Source organism: Wasmannia auropunctata, unplaced genomic scaffold (assembly GCF_000956235.1).
Source record: "Wasmannia auropunctata unplaced genomic scaffold, wasmannia.A_1.0 LD335983.1, whole genome shotgun sequence".
Taxonomy (NCBI): Eukaryota; Metazoa; Arthropoda; class Insecta; order Hymenoptera; family Formicidae; genus Wasmannia; species Wasmannia auropunctata.
In genome coordinates this window covers 45,723-58,217 of record NW_012026907.1, presented here as the reverse complement: position 1 = coordinate 58,217, position 12,495 = coordinate 45,723, and the positions used below count along the sequence as shown (strand labels likewise).

The 12,495-nt window shown below is 29.0% G+C and overlaps 1 protein-coding gene across 1 annotated transcript; it reads left to right on the top strand.

The window, feature by feature from the left end:
• Window positions 1-2,617: 2,617 nt before the first annotated feature.
• On the top strand, window positions 2,618-12,013 carry LOC105454552 (lysophospholipid acyltransferase 7). Its single transcript, XM_011697227.1, has 6 exons — window positions 2,618-2,968; window positions 7,723-7,994; window positions 8,090-8,241; window positions 8,882-9,090; window positions 9,314-9,635; window positions 10,688-12,013. The coding sequence occupies exons 1-6, from the start codon at window positions 2,757-2,759 to the stop codon at window positions 10,904-10,906; spliced, it is 1,386 nt and encodes a 461-aa protein (XP_011695529.1). The 5' UTR covers window positions 2,618-2,756; the 3' UTR covers window positions 10,907-12,013.
• The last annotated feature ends 482 nt before the right edge of the window (window positions 12,014-12,495 follow it).

Genomic DNA, 12,495 nt, shown 5'->3' with positions numbered 1-12,495 from the left:
TATATAAAATATATATATGTATATATTTATGTATAGTACAAGATGTGCCACAGTTGGTAGTAAAAATAGAATTAGGATAATTTTTTATAAAAAAGTAAGTTCAAATAAAACCTTACATAAAACTTTTTTATGCAAGATTTTGCTTGACCAGAAAAACAATTTTAAAATATTTGTTAGGTATGCACTTAATTGTTGGGTCATATAAAACCTATCTATTGTATATCGTGATATTATTGAATAACTGAAAGAAAATAATAAGTTTAGCCTTTGAAAATAAAGACATGAAACTATAACTAAAAAATATATAAATTTAACTTTCAAATGGTACAAGAGTGCGAATTCGCACCGCAAAAGTTTTCGAATTGTTGATATTTGCACAGAGATATCTGTCGCGGCTATTTGCCGGCTAGTCGCGGCATCAGTGTTCCATTAGTGGATGCTCGAGAGAAGTGCACCATTTGAAGGTTAATACAAAGAGCACAATTATGTGTACGACAAAATAGACGATATTTTAAATAATTTTTAAGATAATAAAATAAATAAATTAGAAAACAAACAGAAATAGAGACCAATGAGAGCACACAGATAAATTATAATATAATCATATCATTTAACTTGGTATTAAAGTAGAACGTTTCGACTTAACTAATAATAAGTCTGCTTTAGCCGCAAATACAATTTCAATAAATATGTATATTACATTATTTTAATCGAAAAACACGTAACATTTTTAATAAGTTCGCAAATACAAATTTTAATGAATATATTGCATTAATTAAATCGGAAAATAATATTTTTACTATTAAGATAAAACTATGTTCGACATAAATATATTACAAAATTTCATGTAGGATGTTTAAAAATTGTAGTGTATCAATTTTTTTTTAATTCTGCGTTTATAATTTATATTTACCATTATAAAAATTTGTAACAGTCAATATTTGAATTAAAATCATTGTCTAAAATTATCATTAACTTTTTCTTTTAAAAATCTGTGATAATTGGTCCAATTACATCGATGGGTCAGAAACAATTGAAAATTTCAATATAAAGAGTTCTCTAGTTAATGTCTTTATGACAAATGATAATAATGAACATTTTTGATAATTTGATTTGTTTTGAATATTGTGTCAGTGTCCTACATTCTAGTTAATCTACACAAGTCAAAAGATATCAAAATAACAGTTCAATATCAGTTTAAATTTAATCCGTTTTTTGTTTTTTAATATGTATTATTTGTAATAAATAAATAAATAGTAACAAATATAAATAAATTATAGTAATAATTCTCAATAGTAGCATTGTATCGGAATGCATTTTTATTTTAAAATATTAGTAAATATGTATAAAATAAATTGCATCTCTATTAAAAAACTATTACATTTCAAGTATTTATATAAATTATATAAATGCTTAATTTATATTGCAAACATTTATATAAATTATATACTTTGTATAAATGCTTACAAATATTAGAAAATATAGTTAAATTCATCCTGCATTAGAAGAATTAATAATCATTTAGAAGACAAATTTAATTAAAAGAATTTTAAATAAACAATTATCTCATACATTCTTGTTTTTGCAAAAGGATGATTATAAATTGTTATTGGATCATGTAAAAATTACAGATATGTTAAATTATAATTAAATAAAACTCTTATCTGATTAATAGAATAGATTCAACAATCTTAAAATGTTGTTTTGAACTTTTTTGGTACTGTTCAAATTTTCATTATCATATAATTCTTACTTTATCTACTATCTTACTTTATATACTATATTTATACATATGCAAAGATAAAATCTCATCAGTCACTAAAAAATATCTATGTATTCTATATAATCAGTAAATGTTACATATAAATATTTTTTTTGTAATTACATAAAAGGCATATTGTAAATATATTATTTTATACACTAGTAAAACAATATATAACCTGAAATTCAATAGAAGTATGTACCTGCATTTTTCGTAAATACGTCTTATCAATTTCTTCGACCATTTTTGTCATTTGATCTTCAACTCGTTTTTTCTGTTCCTCCATTTTTATTTCAATATTTATTATGAATTGATTATATTCTGAATTGATAATATGAAATGTGAAACACGTACGTAAGCACATGAACTGATACTACATAACCTAACCGGCGAAATAAATGAGGTTATGTATAATCGAGAGAGAAGGACAAGAGTCGAGAGCGTAAATGCTGTCCGGTTCGATTTGCACTCAACTGCACTTGAGTGTTAAAGGTCCTTCTCATAAGGGCGAATTCACATCTTGACAGAAAAGCGGAAAACAGAAAAGCAGAAGCCAATGCGTAGTCTGATACCGGCTTAATTGCATCTCCACTTGCTACACCTATACTGGCCAATATTTTCGCTTCCAGTTGTATTATATGTATGTATGTATGTATGATGGACGTACTTTCAGATCAAATGATCGCGTTTAGATATTCGTGCAATAGTTAATTCAAGAAGAAACCAATAGCATTATTTTATTTGACTTAAGAGCAACTATTTTATTTTTAAGCGCAAAAACATTTCGACATGCAAAACATCTGTCGTCTAACAATATTTCTAAGAGGGCGCAATGAAAGAGAGAGAGAGAAAAAGAGAGAACGTGTGATGCGCGCGCGCGTGTGTGTGTGTATCGGTGTTCAATGATACGTTGTCGGTCAGTCGGTGTTCATTTAGTGAATCAGTTTGATCAGTTTCTTCAAGTCTTTTGCCGTTCGTTTACATTCGGATAATAATGTTGTGGAATGATGTCGTTTATGTACTACTACTATTATTTTCCATAGCGATTGGGCCGTTCTACCGTAGAATAAAAGGACCTCGTGCGAAACAATGGGTCGCAACCCTCCTCGGCTTCGCATTAGTGGTCTGTGTTTCAGGATTGTCGGTCTTACATCCAATCGTTACCGTATTCGTCAACGCCATTATTATAACCAACTTGTCATGGAAGTATGAATATATTTGTATATATTTCTTCAAAGTAAACCTTTTTCTTTTATAAAATGATGACTTGCGTTTAGAGTATTGCTCACTGATTCCGCTAAATTTTTACGTAAGTATGTATTTTAAAGCGAAAAATACGTATAATGCATTAATTTCCTTTTTTAATTTAAATTTTATTTGCGATGGAATTTTTTGTTTTTCGCGAAATTTTTTGTATGTTTCAATGCTTCCTAATATGTTTAATGATTCGCGCCCACATGCATACATCAGTTCACACACACACACACACACGTCTTAGCACACTATAATGACCTTTAAATTTAACCACTTTAAAGCTAGCTAAAGATATCCCATGTTCTACGGCTTTTAATAGAGTCTATTGCATTTAATAAAATATATATCGTATAAATGTGTGTATTTTGTATATTTTGTATTTAATAAATAAGTAAGATTTAAAGTGACAGAGTTTTTTCCCATTAAATTTAGTAAATACTACGTCTAAAACCTGATAATTATAGATAGTACCTCCATATTATAGTGTCAAAGTCCATCACTAATTAAGATTAATTTTCATTTGGACATTGGACAGATATTATTGTCTTAAGTATTGAGATTAAGATACAATGATTATCTAGAATTATGAAGTAATTGTGTCAATAATTACTCCAAATTGTAGTTCCCTCATAAATATTTTATATTTCTGAATTAAACAATTAATAATATATATAATGTATTTGACTTCCAATTTAAAACAATAGAGAGGACTAATATAAGACAGGCAATAAGAGTCAATTACGCAGAACTTAGTATAGTTCTGCTTAGAAATTTTTCTTCGAAATATTTTGAATACCTTTACATTCTTTAGTGTCAATAAGCTTGAGAGAATAAAAGCATATAACATAAGGATTGTGATTATGAGCACTCTATGTTTCTGTAATAGCAGGTACTAGTAGTTAAATCTGCTGCGAAAAGATGCATCAAACATATATTAGTGCGAGCCACCACGAATGACGGTGTGTAATAATTTCTTACAATATCCAACTCCACGTAAGACTGCATGTCGCAATTCGTCGGTCTTGAAACATGCGGCCAGAATAACTTGTAACAAATTAAATTGATTAACGATTTAATCTTTTTGATGCTATATGCATCTATATCCCCTTTCCCTCCGAATCTGTAGAATTATTTATTGCGAAGAAAATCACCTCAGCTCTCAGCCAGGAATCGAACCTGGATCTCCACGTTTGCCATCATCCGTGTTGGCTCGCATACGGCCTAATATATATTTGATATATTCTAGTGAGCCTATGTATCTAAATTGTTTTAAAGATGCATCTATCTTCATAACACCCTAGTATGTTGCGGGATTTACATTAATTTTATTTACTTCAGAAATTTATCGAATTAAATAAGCAGGTATGTTATTTTTTCCTTCAATTCATAAAATCTATATTGAAATAGGATCTTGTTCTGCATATCAATGTTCATGAAATAAACAATATTTAACTGTCCTAATCTCACAAATTTCCAAGAATATTATTGGTAAATTTATTAGATATAGGTTTTTTCAAACGGTGCATGGTCGTTTATTATGAGCATGCTTATATTATTCTTACGTCTACATGCTTATACATTCTTATTAGTCTATTATAATATAAACACCGTCAACCTTTATGAATTGGAAGATAAGTTATTTTTTATTATTTTCATTATTATTTTGATCTAACATGAAATTCTAATTGAAAAAAGCTTTTCAACGTCTAGTGAAGATCCACGTAAAATGTACAAGGGTTGACATAGAAGTCACGATTTACGTTTGCAATTATTATTAATAGATCATTTTGTAAGAATAAGAGGAATTACGTTTTAAATATTTATTTTTGTTTTAATTTTGTTAGAATATTTCAGTACCGTTCAAATAAAAAGTTATTTTATTTTCTACTAAATTGTTTAAATATTATCTTTTATTAAATTTTAAATTTCTTTTTTCTTTCAAGGTCTACGTTTGATCATTTCGTGAAAAGATAATTATATTTTGAATGTTTATTCTATTAGAATATTTCAGTACTATTCAGGTAAAAAGATATTTGATTTTCAACTGAAATGTTAAATGTTTATTCTAATAATCTCTATACCAAGTCAACTTCACTTGTAACGTTGAGACAAGACACATCTTCGGATATGTATATTTCTCTGTGTTTGCTTCTCCTGATCGTTTTACAGCTTTGACGTAATAATGGTCAGTAGAAGTCTTCCTTGTAAAGGATTTGGCGGGCGATTTGTTTGTATGCTTTTTTTATACTACTATGGGACTTGCTGTTGATTTTGAACCGTTCCGCAATTATTAAATTTGTCATCTACGATGTGATGTTTTCCGCACTGAAAAGGACCCAAACCAAGGGTCGATTCTTCTATCTCAATAAAGATTCTAATTATGCATTAACACCTGCATTGTGGCACTTATAGGCACATTTTATTCTCATTTTTTATTTGTTATCTTAGAGCCTTAAAAATTTCTCTATTGTATATATCTATTTCAATCCTGTGAAAGAATTTTCAATTCCGTTCAGTCAATTCGAAGAAATCTTTACAACTGCAATGTGTCGATAATTTCGTCCTGTCGAATCAGCATGGTCTTAAATTAATAACTGCTGAAAAATATTTTAATATAAAAAAAAAACAATTTTATATTTACTATTTTTAATTCGCAAAAAAATCTTTGTGCATTGTAATAAGAATGATTTAATTCGTTTCAATTTATCCTGTGTCACAAATTAAAATCGATTCATAATTCACCAAATTTTGTTTCGATTGAAAAGAGTAATATTCACTTTCTTCCAATATCCTGTATTATGAATAACAATGGATTTGAGACTTTCCCGAATCTTTTTTTGAATTAAAAGAAGAGCAATTATGTCATTTCAATATTCTATGTCACAAATTAAAATGACCCAAAAAATTTCTTTTGGACTGAAAGAATATGGAAAACGAAAATGGATTGGCCTTTGTGGAAATGAATGGAATGCATTTCTATTTCTGCATAATACCAATGTAATATTTTTTGGATTTAGACAATGCATTTCCTATTCACAATTTTGAATAGAATAGCATTCGATCATGGTTTATTCTGACGGAAAAACCTTTGAATTTAATTAGATTGAAAAAACTGCATTTCCTGTTTAGATCAATTTTGAATTAATCAATGTTCATGATTTACTCTTTAAAACTGAATTTATTTTTGGATTGAATGGCATAGAAAATGTGTTTCCTATAAATGAATATAAAGGTATTGGGCATTGAAATGGATTCAGATTTTTAGAAGTACGCGAACATTGAAATCTTTTTCAATTTATTTTAATTTATTTTCGTTTACTGAGTAGAAATCACTTCCCATTTCACGGATTAAATGGATTGACGTGGCCTACGTAATCTTTTTTAGATCAGCATATAGGACCCCCTAATTTCAATCCCATTTCATGAATTAAAATGGATTTAAGAAATTCTTAAATTTTTTTGATTGAAATTGGTTAAAAAAAATAAAAAATTTGGATTCGACACAATGATCACATGAATCCATTTTCTATCCATTTCAATTCATTTCCGTTTGCTAGCAAACTCGCGGGCGAGTAGCGCGCTTTTTAATTGTTTTTATTTCACTATGTGTGTGTGTGTGTGTGTGTGTGTGTGTGTGTGTAACATTGTCATTGACTATGGCCACTATACGTAAATTATACGTTGATTGAATTAATATTAATAAGAGTGTATTATTTAGTTACCATTATATCCACCTGTACCAAAATTACAAAAAAATAATATAAGTGATCTATCCGCGGTTCTAGTGTTAACTCAATATTTATAAAAAATATAATTTTTAAAATATATGACATGTATGTCCAACTGATCGTAAAAGATTATCATAAAAGTAAGTTATCAAATAAATAAAAAATATTTTATATTTTATGTCAAAATGAATTTATTTTATGTTGAAATAAAGTAAAGTATAAAATAACAAATATCATTATATTGTTTTTCAATTTGATATGCACGAGAACTAACACATAATCAACTAGATTTCACACAGGACTGTCACTGTAGTATCGCACACGACAAATACAAAATCGACGGTTGGTATTTTATATTGTAAAATACTAAAAAAAATTACCTTAAATAAAAAAAGATATCCTTTAGAGGAACATTATTATTAATTATTAAACCTTCAGTTTTTCTACATACATCCTAAGTTTTATATTTGATGCAAACAATGAATTTTGACGAGCATATAGGCCAGAATTTCATTATTCATCTTTAATCTAATGACCATCAACTTGAGAGTTTTTAATTTATATTTGCTCAGAACATCTGCATCGAATTAGTATATTATTTACATATGTATGTAATAAAATGTTATAACGTCTAACATCAATATACTCAAAATAATTCTAAAATACATATTTAAGTGGAATTTTGCAAATCGGTGGAGCATATACTTAAAATGGAACATTTAATGTGCATTTAGCCCAGTTAAGTAACGAATGGTAATCCGGTAAAGGAAAACCGTGACTAATGTATTCTCAGCGAGATATTTATTTTGTAAACTTCTAACTTATAAATATTTTTATGCGATTAAATTTACAATCTGTAAACTGATTTAATAATAATAGGAATAAATGTAATAAACGGAGAAATCAGGTTTTCCCGAGTCCGGAGTGCCGTGTAATCAAATGTTCGCCGGATAGATTCGATAGACTTTTATCTTGCAGAAAATGCCACCTGGTCAGCTTGTATTTCTCCTTTTTCTATTTACTGGTGATCTTTCGATTGGGCGACTATTTTGGTTTACCGAGTCCGCCGACTCACACGAATCTCGTCGTAATGATTCTCACCTTAAAGCTACCTGGACTAGCGTTTGAGATCAACTCGGCAGCTACCGCACCAACCGATGATGCTCAAGGAGCGAATTCCAACGCGCTCAAAAAAATTAATTTCATGGACGTGATACATTATAGCTTCGGTTATATGGGCGTACTGACAGGTAAGGTACGACGAATATATACAGACGCGAAATTATAATAAATGTGCAAAAAAAGAATTGATATACTAATAAATTGTATTAATTAATTTTTGCAGGTCCGTATTACCGTTACCGAACATATTGGGATTCTCTGCACAGACCGTTTTCCAACTACGTCGACCCGTGGCCGCTCACCTATCACAAACTCAAACAGATCGCGGCGTTTATCGTATTGTTTCTAGCGATAAACTACCTCTTTCCCAGCGACGTAATGTTCACATTACATTATAAAGAAGCAAATGCATAACTCCGCGATAGAACGGAATAATTGGGACTTTATTGCGTTATTAAAATAGCTTCTAGACGATCAATATTATTGTGCAATATTTTTAATATTGCACAATATTATTGGTATTATCTGGAGGCTATATTGAAAGGATTTATGCGAAACAAGACGGGACATTTAAATTATTACAATTATCTTTAAAAATACACGTTATAGCAAACAAATGTTTTAGATAAAAGTTACTTTTGAAGGGGTGAAAGGGAAAAAAATAGAGATGTTAATTTGACATTAAGTGTAAGTAACAAGGTCATGTGAAAATCATCGCCTTTTTTTATGGAATATATAATTTTTTACGTAAGACAATTTTTTTAGTGATTCTGCATATTAAAATATTGAAGTAGAGTTATAAAAAAAATTAATAATTAATGAGATATTTATATTTTATGTCAAAATATGTCAGAATAAAGTATAAAATATCTCGTCTGTTTAAGTATTATTACGCAATAAGGTACCAATACAGATATTGGATCCAAAATTTTCTAATTTCCCGATTGTGAACGTAACGACAGCAGACGTAATAATCGTTCCAATAATTCTAATGACATGTCTTTTTCGATTTCAGTACACGCAAACTGTCGCGTTCGAAGAGCACTGTTTCTTCTATAGATTTTTTTATATGTATCTGACATTCACTGGATTTCGACTGAGAATGTTTATTGGCATGGCGCTGGCCGAATGCGTCTGCCAAATGTCGGGACTAGGAGCTTATCCAGTCTGCTGCCAGTCTGCACCCGGTCTGGGCCCGCGCGATTACAAAACGATCGAAAAATTGTACGATAATTTTTCTTCTGTATATTGACCTATTTTGAGATATTCATATTCAGCAAGCCACTTTTCTATCAGCTGAATAAAACGAATTCGTATTATTATATACGTTTATATATACAGTTTCTCGACACTAATACGCAGAAGATATTCAAATTCTGATGCATATTTTTAGAGCCAAAGGCTGGGGGAAATGTATGAACAAGCAACTTTTTATATAATTTTTCAGGTCGTTTGATCATGAGAGAGCGAAAAAAGAGGAGCAGGATTTTGAAACGGTGCACAACATGAACGTATGGGAAGTGGAATCGACTCCGTTTGTCAGGCATACGATGAAAATGTGGAATACGTGCATACAATATTGGATGGCTGTCTGCATTTACAAAAGATTCCCTCACAAAGGTTTAAGAACCGTCGCCACGTTGACTTTATCTGCCCTGTGGCATGGTTACGCCGCAGGCTACTACTTTTGCATCTGTCAAGTCCCACTTTATCTACCTTTCGAAGACCTTTGTAATAAATTTTACAATCAATGCGAAGAAAATGGATTTGTAAGTAAATAACATAAGCTTAATGATAAGAAATTCCATTTTATTAAGATTTATCCAATGATATAAATCGGAGAGGCTTGTATTTTATTAAAGATGCAATCTAGTTAAGAATACACTTGAAAATGATTAAGTATGTTAATTTTTTTAAATACAAAGTAGACTATTTTTTGAGATACATAAAATAATTTTTGAGTATATCTAAAAAAAAAAGATTAAATATATCATCCTCTCGCGATCGGAATAATTAGAAAAAGATGATGAAACAAAAAATTTATTTTAATCATTTCAAAATAAATATATCACCTGACATTCTCTACTTATGGTCTTGATTTTTAAGTAAATAAAGAAAGAGAATCAATCTATATTGGACGTACATGTTGATGATTATAATGTCAGACAGAATCAAAACTTTTGAAGTCTCTTCTACAAAATCATTTAACTTTTGTTTTTTTAAATTTTTATAAATTTTTAATCTCTTTGAAATTAAATATTCCATCATTCAATTTCATTCAATTTAAAACAATAACTTTTTCAAAAATTGCAAAAAATTTACTTTTTTCATAATTAAATTCAGAATGGATTTATTTAGAAAAAATCGATCAAAATATAGCTAATTATACCTATAAGAAAAAAAGATTATATTGAAAAAAGAAAACAAAGATAGAAAAAAGACACAAAGATAGTTTTGCCTTACAATTTTGCAATCGCACTTCTTTAATTTATTCTGAATTTAATCATGATATTAGTGTATGTATGTACATAATAGTTGGAATTATATATCAGAGAGAACATCGCCTTAGAAAGATATTTTCAAAGATTTTTTAAAAATAATCGTTAATTTGAAAAATTTTGCCAATCTTAAAATTTAAATCTACATTGTAGAAAGTCAATATATAATTCGAGTTACATGTTTTTATCAGTTTAGACTGAATTTATAAATATCTCAAAGACTTATATCACTAAATAAAACAAAACTTATCTAGAGCAATGTTCTCATATATTGCAAATATTAATTAACATTACTTACCTTATTTTTAAAATTTTAAATATAGGGCAGAAAAGCCTGGGGATTCTTCATGTGGTGGGCGAAACTTACGTGTATGGCATATCTTGGCGTACCCTTCCAGTTACTGGGCTTCCAGGAAATAATATACTTTTACAAAAGTCTATACTTTTCTGGACATATCTTAGGGCTTGTAGCCTATCTAGTTTTACGAATTCTAAAAACTCACTTTTTGAAACGTCAAACGGAAGAGCATAAGAAGAAATAATTTTTTTTGCGCAAGTGCGTTAGCTTTAAAGCAGAAGTTCCCATTATTATGCAAAGTGAAAAAACCGCGTCTCGAGCCATTTAGTCATTTTTTTTTAACTGTTGATTCACTAGACTAGATGAATCTTATGGACCAGGAGATCGGTTTTCAATTGTTATTTATATAATTATAATTATAATTTTTTATAATTGTTATATTTTTTTCTTGTTTGATTTTTAATATTTCTTTTATTATGATTTTACTTATGATTTTACGTATGTCCTCATTTATAAACACAAATGTGTTTATGAAGTCATAGAATTTGCTAAATCTGTATCAATACTTACAGATTCAGTCAACAGTAATTTGATAAGAAATATCGTCACAAATAAAATTTTATTACAAGAGACGATAAGTATTCCCAACATTTCTATTAATGCTTTTAATGTTTTTTTATATTCCATTACACTCGGCGTAATTTTGAATGTTAAATATTCGTAATTTTTTCGAGTCCATTATTTATGCAATGTATATAATTATTTTCAAGATTTATTAAAATAGGATTTTAAATAAAAGTAATTCTATTTTTCGAAAGTATGAAATGAAGATGATTTATGGTTAGTATTCAGTTCTTATTTTAAGACCGTCGTGAATAAGATGCTGTCTTAAGATGTAACACAACTCTGTGACTTATGAAATCTTAAGACGATTTTATAAATATTAAGAACCGACTATGAATACTTAAAACAGTGTGAAGACATTTTTCTTTTTTCATTGGAAGACAGGAATCCCTGCTTTAAGAGTCTCAAAAGATTTGTGTTGTTTTCAAGTCAAAATAACAATTTATTATTTTCCGCGTAGTTTTTTTTATAAAACGGAATCAAAATAGTTAATATTTTTTTACTTGACACATTTTTACTTGTTGAATATTGGAAGATATTGTAAGTACAAATCTGGGTGCCACTTGTTAATTGACGCCCTGCAAATTGATAGGATTTGCTACAGAATTTTTTTACGAAAGAAGAAAAGGAACGTCATACATACTACTAGAATGTATAAGATAGCCGACAGTAACATCCGTAAATTATCGAGAAGAGCAATAAAAAGTCTATTTCTTTATTTGGTAAATGAAATTTTATTTGAATACCTTGCACATACTTGCACATCTCCGCAAATCCACCGTTGCATATGTTTTATCTATAGGATGAAATTTTTTATATATGTCACTTTTATAAAATATGTTGAATAGAAATACTTACACTAATCTGTAGCCTACCTACATGGTGGGCTGACATTTATACCTGAAAGAAAGACATGGAAGAAATATCGGGGAAGAAAATTTTTCAAGAATCTTCTCTTAATCATTTTTGACTGATGTGGCGTCTCCGGGGCATTAAATATTTCTCACTCAGCCGATGTATGCCGATTGTCCAAGACTGAGAAATGAGGCAACATTGTTTCGATAGTAAACTCTCTACTCTAATTTAGTCTAAATTAATCACTTAAATTATTTTTGTATCTTGGACCTTTCCAAATTTAATATTGTGAGTATTCACTATAGTATATAAAATGCATTGACAATTTAACGATTAAAAGATTTGAAAATGTCA

Coding starts and splice junctions, on each gene's coding strand:
- LOC105454552 (XM_011697227.1), top strand. CDS start 2,757: ATGTTGTGGAATGATGTCGTTTATGTACTACTACTATTATTTTCCATA. Junction 9,091..9,313: donor TACAAAACGATCGAAAAATT/GTACGATAATTT, acceptor ATAATTTTTCAG/GTCGTTTGATCATGAGAGAG. Junction 9,636..10,687: donor AATGCGAAGAAAATGGATTT/GTAAGTAAATAA, acceptor TTTTAAATATAG/GGCAGAAAAGCCTGGGGATT.